General features: G+C 37.7%; 1 protein-coding gene across 1 annotated transcript in view; it reads left to right on the top strand.

Moving 5' to 3' along the window:
• The first annotated feature begins 2,221 nt into the window (after nucleotides 1-2,221).
• Nucleotides 2,222-16,664, top strand: part of RGSL1 (regulator of G protein signaling like 1) — a 56,261-nt gene continuing 41,818 nt past the window's right edge. The window contains exon 1 of the mRNA XM_039252991.1: nucleotides 2,222-2,333. Within this exon, the coding sequence (XP_039108922.1) occupies nucleotides 2,237-2,333 (97 nt within the window). The 5' untranslated portion in view covers nucleotides 2,222-2,236. The remainder of the gene's footprint in view (nucleotides 2,334-16,664) is intronic.

Raw genomic sequence — 16,664 nt, 5'->3', positions numbered from 1 at the left:
CCTACACTTTTAAAACACAGCAGGGTAACCAGTGATATGAGCAGCAAAGAATTGCACGAAGAGTAGAGCAACAAGCAGTACAGAGTTTATTCACTCTCCAAGGGAGTAGAGGGGCCACACATCAAGCCAGATGTCAGACCTGAACTTCTGTTGGGAGGGGCCTTTTAAGGGTTTTGAAGGACGTGACAGGGTTACAGCTGTACCCATGGTGGGTCTGTGGGGAGGCGGTCAACTCTTGGACAGCTAGAGCAGGAGGTGGCAGGTTTTTTGAGAGGCTCTGTCTGGGGTTTGTGCAGGATGTGGGTTGTGGTCAGGCTAGAGAAGAATGTTTTGTAGCTGGGGTCTACTTTCTGAGAATGGAGGGCACCATGACCTAGAAAAGCAAAGAGTTAGGGCCAAATGCAAACACCTGTGAGTTTTGTCTGTAAGCCTGGTTTTACACTTTCAGGAAGTGTAAGCAAAAGCTTTGAAAATTCAATTCCACCATTCCCTTGCTCTGTGAACCTGGGCAACTTACTTGTCTCCTTGAGGCTCATTCCCTCAGCTATAGAGTGGAGATAATGGCCCCTATTTGGTAGGATTGTTGAGGGGATTGAAGGCAATGCAGTCACACAGTAAGCAAGTGTTCAATAAGTAGTAATTGTTAGATTATACTTAAAAATGTAATATTCAATTATTTTAAAACTTTGATGTGCACTCCATATACAAAATGCTTGCCTCTCAAAGCCATGCTTGGGCATGAATTATTTAAATCTAGCATGAACAAGCCTTCTGTTTCACATCAGAGTTTTACCTTCTGTCTAAATTCTGAACATTCCAGAACTGTCTCAGAAATCAAGAGGAAAGTGGAAGAAAGGGTGGCTGATAAATATCACCAAACACATACTGGGCAGTAGGCATTCTTTTGTTGGTCTTGGAGTGCCAGGGGTGGTCAAGAAGAGTGGGAAGTACTCTTTATGGTGATTCCTCTTCCCTATCTCCCAGAACACGTCATGAATTCCTCCACCACTCCTTTTTTGAAATGCAAATCTGATCTGCTGAAGGCCTCCTGTACATTTGCCCAACCCAGAGCCCTGACTCCCAGGGGGGCTGATGCCTCCACTTAGGCTGCACCATAAACTCACAGAGCACCAGAGCTAGAATACTTTCAGCTTTTATATGGAGAAAATGAGTCTCTGAGAAGTGGGAAGACTTGCCCAAGGTTAATCAGCAAGGGAAGGACTGGCCCTGAATCTATTGAAGGAATGATCTACTGCACTTACAACTTACATCCAGATTCCCCTCACTGAGAGATGATAATGATGACAGTGACAACACTGACATAAGGACAAATGATATTTGTGGGTCCACACCCCAGTATTCCTTCTAGACTCTACCTATATAACCTTCAGAAAACGCTGGACTGCCTTAGGAGAATTTCTGGAGAACTATGTGAGATTAGACTTACTTTAAATTCCAGAACGCAAAACATGAATGAGTGTTTTCACATTGGTAGGAAGCAAGGTGCCACTAATGTGCATCTATTGCCCAGTACATGATAAAAACTTCCTTGATGTCTCAGTCTTCCTGTCTCATCTGATTTTGGATACAAAAAAGGTATTTCCCTTTAATTCACTATGCATGACTAGAAATGGTGTATGCTATTTCTAGAAAAAAATAATTTACTCTCAAAGGGCAATGATTTGCAACTATTCATGAGATTCAGAAATGTGAGTTGTTAATTCTTAAAGTAATTCCTAAAGACAGAGCCAAGAAAGAAGAAAGGTCCTAGCATGTTATTTGAAATATACCATCCCTAGGTGTGCCAAAATCTTTGAAGCAATGGTAGAATGTTGAAACACATTTGCAATTCCTTCTCACAGCACATGGCTGCTTTGAAGGGGTCAATACTCATTTGCATGGGTTACTTCTTGTTTATGTGTTAACAATTAGTACTTCTTTCAAAGTCATATCTCAGTTACCCTAGTATCCCTCAAGCAGAAAATATCCATGGGTCAAGCATCTCCAAGAAGAGCAGAATCCTCCCATTCTAGATAGGAAAGAAGTCTGTATTTCCTTGCTTCTAATTTCACCTGGGGAACTTTCTCCTTGTGTAAACATTTCGTTAAAACATTATTGTCCTACTTAAATAACATTTTAAAGGTACTACCTTCAATAAAAAGTGTATAAATCTGTGAACCAGAGTGGGCAATCACATTCTATCCCTTTCTTTCCTTACCTAATAGACTTAGAGAAAATGTCCTTTGGGGAACTCTGCTATAAGTATCCAAAGGTGGCTATACAGAAGATCAGTGATGACTATAAAATATATTGTGAAAAAGCACCTAAAGTAGGTAAGTGTTTACAACTCAGAGAAAGATTTGAGGCATTCAGGTAAGAGAGAGGCATATCTCATATCTCAAGAGGCATATGCCACGAGAAGAACTATGCTTCTTTTGAAATGAGGAATGGTCAGGGGAAAATGGCCATGTCTTTTTCTTTCCTACACAACCATTAAAGGGCATCATGAAACTGGCATACAATTATAAATGAATGAGGCTAGTGATGAAAATTGTTAATTCCTACCTTCTTAACTAGTTATCACTCTGGTGTTTCACATAATGCAGATGTGTCCTCTACCAAATTTCTTGGAGTTGGAGATGTGTGAGGAGGTTTGTTGGCATATGTTCTTTAATCATAACACCTTTAAAGAAATGGGGAAAAGCAAAATTAGCAAAGGCTGAACTGCAGGGTAGTTACAGTAGGCTTCACCAGATCCCATAGAAGAAGCTCTAAAGTTCAGATGGCCCTTTGGAGTAGTCCTTCACTACAGTAGGGATTTTTTTTTTTCCTTTTGAATTGACTCAAAGGGATTTGGCTGCCTGAGGGGAGGCTATAACCTCAGGCATCACCCTTTGGCTGAAGCAATACCCAGAGGGGGCCTCAATCAGTCAGCTATCTGCAGAAAACACCCCAGACAGCTGGGGAATGAGTGTGTTGGTCCTAAAGGGCGGATCTAAGCGATGCATCACAGCACCCTCTAATGTCCACTTGCTTTGTGTAGAAATTCCACCCCATCTTGGAACAGTTATACCAGGATTCTGGTTGGTTCCTTTTCCTAGGGAGCTTATACTGAAGGGCTGACTCACACTACTACAGCTTGTCTGGAGACCACAAGTACTCCTCTTTTCCTCCCCTGACTCCCACCCTAGAGTCCCTTTATTCCCGGCTAATGTCTCTGCTGGTCTTGGGGGATTTACCTAGAAGGATGACCTCCATGTCATTCTTGTCATCTCTGAAGGACATGTGCCCCCTGATCATCATGACTTCTCAGGCTGTGGTTGCTCCACTTGACAATCATCAAACTTGGGTAGTAGAATACCAAGAGTGCCAAATGAATTCTCTGCCCCTGCTGTGTTACTGATGAGCCAGATCATACTGGTGATGATGATAAGAGTCAGTTACCCTGCCAATAGAGTAACTCCTTTGCTTGCCTACTAGCCTCTTGGCCTAAGGAGCTTAAAAGTGACTTAGTGCCTACTGGATCCTTAGTAGAAGCATTCCTTCTCTGGGAACCAGGATCTCTAGACTGGCACTGTCCAGTACAGGAGCTACTAGCATCATGTGGCCATGAACACTTGAAATGTGTCTGATACTGGGGTGCCTGGGTGGCTCAGTCGGTTAAGCGTCCGACTTCGGCTCAGGTCATGATCTCCCAGTTCATGGGTTTGGGCCCCACGTCGGGCTCTGTGCTGACAGCTAGCTCAGAGCCTGGAGCCTGTTTCAGATTCTGTGTCTCCCTCTCTCTCTGACCCCCCCCCCCCACTCACGCTGTCACTCTCTCTCTCAGAAATAAATAAAACATTAAAAAAATGTGTCTGATACAAATAGGTTACATAAAATACATATCATTAAAATTAATTTCATCCTTTTTCTTTTATTCTTTTTAATATGACTCCTAGGAAATTTAAAGCTATATGTGTGATTCATGTTATATTTCTATTGGACAGCACTAGTCTAGACCCCTGCACCTAAAGTTGTAAGGATTAGAAATTTTCCTAAGTAAATCATTGATACTGATGGTAAATGGATTACTATTACTTTTTTCCCTTTCCTCCACACCCATGTATTCTACTTATTGGAGACACAACAACTAACAATGGTCTTCAGTTTATCCTGGAGGTTGATGTCCCATTTCCTAAGATCATATCCAAGCTGGTTTCACAGCTACATCATCAAAAAACAGTTCCATTCCTCTACCAGGCCAGCAGCTCTCCTACTTAATAGAGCTACTGGATCCCATCATCAAATGCCCATTGTCAACCTCCTGGGATGAAAGTGTATCCCTCAGTCAGAGACAATGTTATGTGTAGGATCTTATTTGGGGATCCTGTAAGCCCCCTGATAGCAATGCTGACTGAGGTCTTGCAAGTAGGAATCCTTGTCAATTCGAGTCAAGATGAATTGATGCCCTTTCCAGAATAGATGTGATCCAATGTCATCAATTTGCCACCAAGTAGGTGGTTAGTTTTCTATGAGGGTTGTTGAAATACTTGGGCTTGGCATTTGTCCCTGTTGCTGACAAGTTGAACATTTGGCAGCAATGGTAACTAAATCAGCTTTGGTGAGTGTGGGGCCTATGCCACCGATTCCATACACAACTCCATTCCTGCCATCTAGCTACTCTGTTCATGAGTTCATTGTGTCAGCACTAAGAATTATGGCAGAGATTTGCTGACATCAACTGTCCAATCATTCTTTCTACTTGGTTGTTTAATGCCTCTTTCACAGTGGCTGTTTATTAGTGGGCTTTAAGACACAATCTAGGGGCACCCGGGTGGCTCAGTTGGTTGAGTGTCTGACTCCTGATTTCAGCTCAGGTCATGATCTCATCATTCATAAGATCAAGCCCCACATCATGCTCTGTGCTGACAGCATGGAGCCTGCTTGGGATTCTCTCTCTCCCTCTCTCTCTGCCCCTCCCCTACTTGTGCTCACACACACTCTCTCTCAAAATAAATATAAATAAACTTAAAAAAAAGACACAATACAAAGATTTTCATTCTCCATGCTTACTCTCATAGATCCATCCACATGTGTCTATGTGGACAGACTCAGACTTTCTTGCTCCCAGTACTCTTTTTAATAAAGGCCTTATTTGTTTAGAGTAGTTTTAGGTTCACAGAAAAATTAAGAGGGATGTACAGAGATTCCCATATGCCCTCTGTCCGACACTTTCACTCTCCCATCATCAACATGCCCCATCAGAGTGCTACATTTGTTAAAATTGATAAACCTACATTAACACATTATAATCACCCAAATCCAGTTTACCTTAGGGTTAACTCTTATATTTGTACTGTCTATGAATTTGGAAAATGTATAATGACATGTATTCTTCATTATCATGTCCTACAGAGTATTTTCACTGCTCTGAAAAACATCTGTGCTCTAAAAGTCCTAATAAGCTTCCACATATTCATACCTCCCCATACTGCCAACCCAAGGCAACCACTCATATGTTCACTGTATCCATAGTTTTGCCTTTTCCAGTATATCATATAGGTTGAAATCACATAACATGTAGACTTTTGAGATTGCCTTTTTTCACTGGAAATATACATTTAAGCTTCCTCCATACCTAAGTTTTTCTTGAGAGCCCATTTCTTCTTAGCACTGAATAATATTTCATTGGATTAATGTACCAGAGTTTATTTACCCATTCACCTACTAAAGGACATCTTGGTTGTTTTCAAGTTTTGACAATTATGAATAAAGCTGCTATAAACATCCGTGTGCAGGTTTCTGTGTGGTCTTAAGTTTTTAACTCCTTTGGGTAAATACCAAGAAGCACAATTGCTGGATCTCACAGTAATAGTATGTTCAGTTTTATTAAAAAGTGCCAAAAAAAAAAAGTGCCAAACTGTCTTCCAAAGTGGTTGTACAGTTTTGGATTCCCATCAGTAATGAAAGAGAGTTTATGTTGCTTCACATCCCAGTCATCATTTGGAGTTGTCAATTTTGCAGATTTGGGCCATTTTATTTTATTTTTAAATGTTTTATTTATTTCTAGGAGAGAGAGAGAGACAGTGTGAGCAGGGGAGGGTGAGAGAGAGAGGGAGTCACAGACTGAAACCGGCTCCAGGCTCTGAGCTGGCAGTCAGCACAGAGCCCTGCGCGGGGCCCGAACCCACAAACCACGAGATCATGACCTAAGCGAAAGTCAGATGCTTAACCGACTAAGCCACCCAGGCGCCCCAGATTTGGGCCATTTTAATAGGTGTGTAGTGGTATTTCCTTGTTGCTTAATTTGCTTTTTTCTGATGATATACAGGAAAGATGTGAAGCATCTTTTCAAATGCTATTTTCTATGTATATAATCCTTTGCTGAGCTGTCTGATAAGGTTTTTGGTCCACTTGTTAATCAGTTTGTTCATTTCCTTATTGTTGAATTTTGAAAGTTCTTTGTATATTTTGAAAAACAGTTCTTTATGAGATATGTTTTTTGTAAGTATTCTCTCTCGTTCTCTAGTCTTCTAATGGTCTTTCACAGACTAGAAGTATTTAATTTTAATGAAGTACATCTTATCAATTATTTCTTTCAAGGATTGTGCCTTTGCTATTATATCTAAAACATCATTGCCAAATCCAAAATTATCTATAGTTTTCCTATGTTATCTTCTAGGAGTCTAACAGTTTTGCATTTTACATTTAGGTCTCTGATACATTTTGAGTTCATTTTTGTGAAGGGTATAAGGTGTCTTTCCACACTGATTTTTTTTTTTTTTTTTTTTTTGCATGTGAGTGTTCGGCAGTTTCTGTACCATTTGTTGAAAAGACTATCTTTGCAGCATTCTATTGCCTTTGCTCTTTTGTCAAAGATCAGTTGGTTGTATTCATGTGGGTCTATTTCTGGGCTTTCTGTCCTTTTCCATTCACCTATTTGTCTCTTCTTTCACTCATACCACATTTTCTTGATTACTGTTGCTTTACAGTACGTTTTTTTTTACAGTAAATCCTGAAGTCAGTCAGTGTTAGTCTTCTGTCTTTCTCATTCAATATTATATTGGTGATTCTGTTTATTGCCTACCCTTAGAAACTTAGGGTCAGTTTTCTAACACAGGTGTAACTCATTTTATTGTGCTTCATTTTATCATGCTTTGCAGATGTTTTACATATTTTTACATATTGAATGTTTATGGCAACCCTATGTTGAACAAGTCTATAGGTCCTATTTTTCCAACAGCTTTTGCTCACTTTGTATGTCACATTTTGGTAATTCTTAAAATATTTGAAACATTTTTATTATTATTTTATTTGTTATAGTGATCTATGATCAGTGATCTTTGATGCTACTGCTGTTAAGTGTTTTGGGGTGCCACAAACCTCACTCATATAAAATGCAAACTTAATTGATGAGTGTTGTGTATGTTCTTTTTAAAAAATTTTTTTAATGTTTTATTTATTTCTGAGAGAGAGAGAGAGAGAGAGAGAACATGAGTAGGGGAGGGTCAGAGAGAGAGGGAGACACAGAATCTGAAGCAGGCTCCAGGCTCTGAGCTAGCTGTCAGCACAGAGCCCGACGTGGGGCTCGAACCCACAAACCGTGTGATCATGCCCTGAGCTGAAGTCGGACGCTTAACTGACTGAACCACCCAGGCGCCCCAATGAGTGCTGTGTATATTCTGACTGCTTCTAATGACTGACCATTCCCTTATCTTTCTCCGTCTCCTTGGGGCTCCCTATTCCCTGAGACACAACAATATTGAAATGAGGCCAATTAATAACCCTACAATGGCCTCTACATGTTCAAATGAGAGAAAGAGTTGCACATCTCTCACTGTAAATCAAATGACGGTGATGAACCAACTGCCTGGGTAGCTCAGTTGGTTAAGCATCTGACTTTTGATTTCAGCTCAGGGCATGATCCCAGAGTAATGGGATTGAGCCCCATGTTAGACTCCATGTTGACAGTGCAGAGCCTGCTTGGGAATCTCTCTCCCTGTGCCCCTTCTCTGTTCACTCTCACTCTCTCTCTCTCCCTCTGTCTCAAAATAAATAAGTAAACTTAAAAAAAGAGCTGAGATCAAATTAAAGCTAGGCTTCTTGTGGCAAAGAGTTAGCCAAGTTGTGAATGCAAAGGAAAAGTTCTTGAAGGAAATTGAAAGTGCTACACCAGTGAATACATGAATGATAAGAAAGCAAAATAGCTTTATTGTTGATATGGAGAAAGTTTTAGTGGTCTAGATAGAAGATCAAAACATACAAAACCTTCCCTTAAGCCAAAGCCTAATCCAGAGCAAGGTCCTAGGTCTCTTCAATTCTATGCAGGCTGAGAGAGGTGAGGAAGCTGCAGAAGAAAAGATTGAAGTTAGCAGAGGTTGGTTTATGAGATTTGAGGAAAGAAGCCATCTCCATAACATAAGTGCAAGGTGAAACAGCAAGTACTGATACAGGAGCAGAGCAAATTATCCAAGTCTAGCTAAGATAATTCAAGAAGGTGGCTACACTAAATAACAAATCCTCAATATAGCACAGTTTTATATTAGAAGAAGATGCCATTTAGAAGTTTTCATTGCTGTAGAGAAGTCAAAGCCTGGCTTCAAACCTTCAACAGACAGCCAACTCTCTTCTTAGGGGCTAAAGCACCTGGTGACTTTAAGTTGAAGCCAATGCTCATTTGCCTTTCTTACCTTTAAGTGTAGGGCTCTCAAGAATTATTCTAAGTCTACTCTGCCTATGCTCCATAAATGGAACAAAGGCTGGATAATAGCACTTCTGTTTATACTTGGTTTACTGACTATTTAAAATTTTTTTTAATGTTTATTTTTGAGAGATAGCATGAGTGGGAGATGGTCAGAGAGAGGGAGACACAGAATCTGAAACAGGCTCCAGGGTCTGAGCTGTCAGTACAGAGCCCAACGTGGGGCTTGAACCCACAAACTGTGAGATCATGACCTGAGCCGAAGTCGGGCACTTAACTGACTGAGTCACCCAGGTGCCCCAGTTTACTGACTATTTCAAGCCCATTGTTGAGACCTACTGGTTAGATAGAGTCCATTCAAAATATTATTGCTCATTGATAATGCATCTGGTCACTCAATAGTTCTGATGGAGATGTATAAGATTAATTCTATTTTTATGCCTGCTAACACACCATCCATTCTACACCCCATGGATCAAGGAGTAATTTTGACTTTCAAGTATTATTAGTTAAGAAATGAATTTCTTAAGGCTACAGCTTCCCTACATAGTGATTACTCTAATGGATTTGGGAAAAATAAGTTGGAAACCTTCAGGAAAGGGTTCACCATTCTAGTATCATTTAGAACATTTGCTATTCATGGGAAGAGGTCAAAATTTCAACATTAACAGAAGTTTAGTAGAAGTTGATTCCAATTCCCATAGATAACTTTGAGGGAAGGGTTCAAGCTTCAGTGGAGGAAATAACTGCAGATGGGGTAGAAACAGCAATAGAACTAGAATCAGGAGTGGAGCTTGAAGTTGCAACTGAATTGCTACAATCGTGTGATAAAACTTGAGTGGATGAAGAGTTGCTTCTTATGGATGAGGAAAGAAAGTTGTTTCTTGAAATCTACTTCTGGCAAAGATGCTGTGAAGATTGTTGAAATGACAACAAAGGGTTTAGAATATTACATAAACTTAGTTGGTAAAGCAGTGGTAGGGTTTGAAAGGACTGACTCCAGTTTTGGAAATTTGTGGGCAAAATGCTATCAAACAGCATTGCATGCTGCAGAGTAATTTTGAAAGGAAGAGTCAATCAATGTGGTAAACTTCACTGCTGTCTTATTTTAAGAAATTACTATAGCCATCCCAACCTTCAGCAACCACCACTGTGATCTGTCAACAACCATCAACATCAAGGCAACACCCTTTACCAACAAAAAGATTACCACTCACTGAAAGTGCTGATGATGGTTAGCATTTTTTTTATGGTTAGCATTTTTCTTTTTAGCAATGAGGTGTTTTCTAATTGAGGTATGTACATCTTTAGACATAATGCTGTCGCATACTTAATGGACAACAGTATAGTGTAAACATAACTCTTTCATGCATTAGGGAATTTAAAAAAGTCATTTTATTGTGATACTCACTTTATTCTGGCAATCTAGAACTGAACGCAAAATATATCTGAGGCATGGCCTGTGTCCACAAATAAGTACCTGAAATTTTTATGATAACTGCATGAATCAAGTTGGGAATAACTGACAGCTTGACAATACTGAGTCTTCCTATCCATGAACATGGAAAACCTCCCCATTTATTTTGTTCCTCTTTGATTTAGTTCAATAGAAGTTTGTAGTTTCTTGGTGCATCGAGGTGGCTCAGTCAGTTAAGTGTCTGACTTTGGTTCAGGTCATGATCTCCCAGTTTATGAGTTCAAGCCCCATGTTGGGCTCTGTACTGACAGCTCAGAGCCTGGAGCCTGCTTTGGATGCTATGTCTCCCTCTCTATCTTGCCCTTCCCCTGCTCATGCATTGTCTCTGTCTCTCTCTCTGAATAACAAATAAACTTTAAAAAAAAAAAAAGTTTGTAGTTTCTTATATAGATTTTGTACATATTTTATTATATTTATGCCTAAATAAAACAAAAGTATTTCAGTGTGGTTGTGCTAACATACATGGTATTGTGTTTTTAATTTCAAATTCTATTTGTTCATTGCTGGTACATAGGAAAGTGATTGGCGTCTGTATATTAACCTTGTTTTCTGCAACTTTACTATAATTGCTTATTAGGTCCAGATTTGTTATAAATTCTTTTGGATTTTTTGGATTTTCTACAAGGATAGTCATACATATGTAAAAAAGAACAGTTTTAATTTTTCTTTTCTTTTCCACTCTGTATGAATTTTGCTTCCTTTTCTTACTACATTAGTTAGAACTTTCAGCACAATGTTGAAAAGGAGTGGTGAAAGAACATCCTTCCCTTGTACCTGATGTTGGTTAAAAAGCTTTAAATTTCTCACCATTAATTATGGTGTTAACTGTAAGGTTGTTTTTTTTATGACTGAAGAAGTGGCTCTGTATCCTTAGTTTACTGAGTTTTTACCATGAATGGGTGTTGGATTTTGTCAAATGCTTTTCAGTATCTGTTGGTATGATCATGTGATATTTCTCTCTTAGCCAGTTAATGTGATAGATTACAATGAGTTATTTATATATTCTATACATGAGCCACCCATCAGTCACATGTGTTTTGAAGATCATATTCTTTCTCTCAGTGGTGTCTCTAACAAACAGAAGTTCTTAATTACAATCAAATTAAAATTGATTTCATTTATGTTTTTACTTCAAAGCCATAGAGATACTTATGTTTTATTCTATGATATTCTTTGCATTGCCTTTAATATTAAGCTCTACAGTCCAACTAGTATTGACTTTTTGTTTGATATGAGATTTAAGTTTCAAGCTTTATTTGTTTTAGATATGAATGTCCAATTAACTTGCACCATTTATTGAAAAGATTATTCTATTTCCATTGCTTTGTAGTGCCACTTCTGTCTTAAATCAAGTGTCCATATCTGCATAGGATTGTTTCTGGACTCTTTGGTTGCATTTTTCTATTTGTCTATTCTTGCACAGATACAGCACTATCTTAATTATTATAAATTTGTAACAAGTAATGATAAATGGTAGAATTACATCCTCCAATTTCTTTTACTTCTTTAAGATTGACAGGATTTATCTTAGCCCCTTGTATTTTTATAGAAGTATTAGCATCGCCTTATAGATTTCCACCAAAAAATAACTGGGATTCTTTCCTCCTATCAGCCCCTAGCAAACATTAATTTACTTTCTGTCCTCATGGATTTACCTACTGTGCATATTTCATATAAATGGGATAATATAATATGTAAGCACTCACTTCTGGCTTCTTAGCATGATGTTTTCAAGATTCACACATATTTTACCATATGTTAATTCTTTATTGCTTTTGATGGCTGCATACTATTCTATGGTATGGATATACCACCTTTTGTTTATGCATTCATCTGTTGATGAACATTTGGCTTCTTTGCACCTTTTGGTGGCTATAAATATTGCTCCTATGAATGTTTTTGTACAAGTTTTTGTTTTGTTTCTTCTTTCACAGATAAAATATTATAATAAATAGGAGTGTTTAACAAGGTTACTACATACAAAATTCAATATGGAAAAGTCAATTGTATTTCAATATACTAGCACAAAGAGTTAGAAAATGAAATATTAAAAAATGGATTCCAGGTGACATGGTGTCTTAGCTCAAAGGAATTAACCACTGATGCTTGGACTTTTGATGTTGTCAGGCTAATGGGAATTTTGAGAAGTGCACTTTATAAATTTCACATTAAGGGAAGGTGTCCATTCTACCTACATTTAAAGCTCTAACAGGGGAATGACTAAAACATAAAGCAGATATTCTAAATAATTCCCATATAAAGATGAATTGGCCCTGATATATATTCATTGGTTTGGACCACTTATTCTAAGTGGACTAGCTGAGTAACATCTCAGATGTGTTGAAGTTTTATAAATATCCATAAAATGCCACTTTAGATCTAATATTCTAATGACTTTTCTTTATACTCATTATAATATTAATAGACTTAATGTCTTTTTGTTTTTCAGTTAATATAGTACTTAGTGTGGAAATTCAAATGTTTCTTTGACGTTCATTTAAGACCTGGGATAATGAGAAGAGTTCTGGTCTACCACTAGAACTTACATTGTACCTTGCTGATTAGAGTTCTTTTTTTTTTTTTTAATGTTTTTTATTTATTTCTGAGAGAGAGAGAGACAGTGTGAGCAAGGGAGGGTCAGAGAGAGAAAGAGGGAGATATAGAATTTGAAGCAGGCTCCAGGCCCTGAGCTAGCCATCAGCACAGAGCCCACCGTGAGGCTCGAACCCACAAACCATGTAATCATGACCTGAGCCGAAGTCGGACGCTTAACTGACTGAGCCACCCAGGCGCCCCTAGAATTCTTAAGTAATATATTAAAATATCTCTAGATTTCAAAAAGCATTGTTTGCATGAAAAGATATGGCGATAATTGTATTCAGTTTATTTTTCTTTCATTTGTTGAGACTAAAACCTATACATACACTTGAATTACTTTTAGAAAACTCAGTAATATTGTATAGTTCTCCTAGTATAGGTTTTGCACATCTTTTGTTAAATCCATTTCTAGATATTTTTCTATTTTAGATGATATAGTCTGTACAAGTTTTTGAATACCTGTTTTCAATTATTCTGGTTATGTATCTAGGAGTAGAACTACCGAATCATATGCTAATGCTACATTTAAAATTTTGGGAAAACCACCATACTGTCTTCCACAGCAGCTGCACCATTTTACATTACCATCAACTATGGATGAAGATTCCAGTTTCTCTATGTCCTCACCAACACTTGTTACTTTCATTTTCTTTAAATTATAGCCATCCTAATAGATGTGAAGTGGTGTCTCATTGTGGTTTTGGTTTGCATTTTCCTAGTAACTAATGATGTTGAATACCTTGCATGTGCTTGCTAACCAATCTTTGCAGAAATGTGTATTTAAGCCTTTTGCTCATTTATGTTTTATTGTTTGTTTCTCTTTTTGTTCCTGACCTCTAAGAGTTCTTTATATGTTCTAGATACTAGACTCATCAGACATACAATTTGCAAATATTTTCTTCCTCCTCCTCCTCTTCTTCTTTGCTTAAGTTTTCAATGTCATATTTAAAAATCTGTTGTCAAATTCATTGTCCTGAAGACTTACACCTGTGTTTTTTACAATAATTTCATAGTTCTAGCTCTTACATTTAGATTTGTTATCTATGTTGAGTTAATTTTTGTGTATGGCTTGAGGAGGGTTCAAGTTCATTCTTTTGCACATGTGTAGCCAATTATTCCAGCACTATTTGTTGAAGAAGCTCTTCCTTCCTTGTTGAGTGATCTTGAAATCCTTGTAAAAAATAAATTAATTCACCATAGATGTGTGGATTTATTTGGCTCAGAATTCTATTTTGTTGATTTATATGTCTTTCCTTATTCTAGTACCACACTGTTTTGGTTAGTATAGCTTTGTACTGATTTGGAAACCAAGAAGTCTGAGTCTTCCAATTTTGTCTTATTTTTTCAAGATAGTTTTGGCTATTTGGGTTTCCTTACAATTCTGTGAGTTTTTGACCAGCTTTTCCATTTAAAAAAAAATCATTGAGATTTTGATGTGGATTTCACTGAATCTGTAGATCACTTTGGGTAGTATTGCTATATTAAGTCTTCTAATCCATAAGCATAGGAAATAGTTTCATTTATTTAGGTGTTCTTTAACTTCTTTCAGTATTCTTTTGTAGTTTTCAGTTTATAAGTCTTAACATATCCTTGGTTAAATTTATTTCTAAGTATTTTATTCTTTTTGATGCTATTGTAAACGGAACTGTTTTCATTTCACTTCAGAATGCTCATTGCTAAGATATAGAAATACAACTGATTATTACACATTGAATTTATACACTGAAACTTTTCTGAATTCATTTATTAGCTCTAATAGTTATTTGGGGTTTTTGTTGTTGTTGTTGTTGTTGTTGTTGGTTGGTTTTTTAGACTCTGTAGGATTTTCTCTATGTAATATCATATCATCTGTGAATAGAAATAGATTTGCTCCTTCCTTTCCAATATGGATGCCATTCATTTCTTTTTGTTGCCTAAGTCTTCTGGCTAGAAGTCCCAGTACAATGTTGAATAGAAGTGGTGAAAGAAGGCATCCTTTCTTGTTTCTGATATTAGTGAGAAAGCTTTCAAACTTTCACCATTGAGTTTAATGTTACCTGTGGATTTGCCCTTTATCATGTTGAAGACGTTCTCCTCTATTTTTAGTTTGCTGGATGTTTTTATCATGAAAGAGTTTTGAATTTTGTCAAGTGCGTTTTCTGCGTCAATTGAGGTGATAATTTTTTCCTTTATTGTAGTAATGTGATGTATTACATTGATTGCTTTTCATATGTTGAACCATCCTCACATTCCTGGTATATATCCCACTTGGTTATGGTGTATCATCTTAATATTCTACTAGATTTGGGTTGCTAATATTTTCTTGAAGATATTTTTATCTATATACATAATGGATGTTGGTCTATAGTTTTCTTTTCTTGTATAATGTCTTTATCTGGTTTGGTATCAGGATAATTTTGGTCTCTTAGAATTAAAACGTCTTTTCCATTTCTATTTTTGGGAAGAGTTTGAGAAGAATTGGCATTAACTTTTAAATGTTGTAATATAGAATTAACCAGTGATGCCATGTGGTCCTTGGTTTTGTTGTTGTTGTTGGGAGGTTTGTCATCACTGAGAAAAAAGGGAAAGAAATTAAAATTTAAAAATTAAAAACAACACACACACCAAAAAAATCAAATAAATGATGCTAGATCCTAGGTGTGTTTTGGTCTGGTTATTGAAAGGAGCTTGACTGATTAGAGAAAAAAGGGGAAGAATTAAAATTAAAAAATTAAAAACAGCACACACACACACACACACAAAAGTCAAATAAATGATGCTAGATTCAAGGTGTGTTTTGGCCTGGTTACTGAAAGGAGCTTGGTTGATTAGAGAAAAAAGGGGAAAAAATTAAAAGGGAAAAAGAAAAGAAAAGGAAAAAAGAAACAAAACAAAAACCAAAAAAAAAGTTTGAAAATTTGAGAAAATGATTACAATGAAATAGAGTAACTTGAAAGGATGGGAGTAAAATAGAATTTGAAACATTTACAAAAAAGTAAAAAATTTAGTCAAAAAAATAAAGGAAAATATTTTTAATAAAAAATGAAAATAAAAAAATTTTTGCTTATCTTTTGGTATTTAAGTAAAAGAAAATGAAAAAGAAAGAATAAAAAAAGAAAACCGAATAGATGAGCCAGCGAACATACTGAAATCTGATTGATATTACATCATTTTCCCCTAAAAGTCAAACAATGTAGCACTTTATAGTCCCTAAATTAAGCAGGAAGAGACATTCGTGGTATTCCGGAAGAGCCAGGTTGTTGGCCCAGTTGGGCAAGACTTAGTGTAACCGCTCTATTCTCCACTAGATGGCGCTACTTAGCTTACTGGCTTGGCTTGTGGTGCCTGTAGATGTGTATGTGTATGTGTGGGCGGGGTGAAAATGGTGTCACCCAGGTATCCAGGCTAGTATCAGCAATCTGTACTCTCCCCGACCAGAAATCGCGCACCCATCATTTGTCTTTGGTTTCAGTCCACTCCCAGCTTTTGCACTGTCCGTAACCACACCATCAGGTTGCCAGGCAGCACCTCCCTCCTGAGTTTTATCTGAGATGAGGCTATATTTCCTGACTCTTCACTTCTGAGAGACTGTGCCTTTGACCCACTCAGAACTTCTGGGGGAGAGTCTCCCCAAGCAGTGGCTGGGTGCTGGCCACACGCAGAAATATTCACTGGACCTTGCTGCTGCCAATGTCCAGAGAATTGAGGCTGGGTGCCAACCTGCCCCAGAAAAATTTCACACGATTGTATAGCAACAGCATTTCTGAAATTATGGGAAAACCTCACGTGGACCGAGGACATCCCAGACCCACTCTTCTCCTGGGAATTCACCCTTCCCACCAGAGCACCACAGGTATTTGAGCTGCAGAGTTTGAGCCTCTGTGCTCCCCCTGTTTATAGGGTCTTAATGGAATTTAAACCCTCTCC

The sequence above is a fragment of the Hyaena hyaena genome, unplaced genomic scaffold (genome assembly GCF_003009895.1).
Source record: "Hyaena hyaena isolate Hyena2069 unplaced genomic scaffold, ASM300989v1 scaffold_439, whole genome shotgun sequence".
NCBI lineage: Eukaryota > Metazoa > Chordata > Mammalia > Carnivora > Hyaenidae > Hyaena > Hyaena hyaena.
This window is presented reverse-complemented; position numbering and strand designations above follow the sequence as displayed.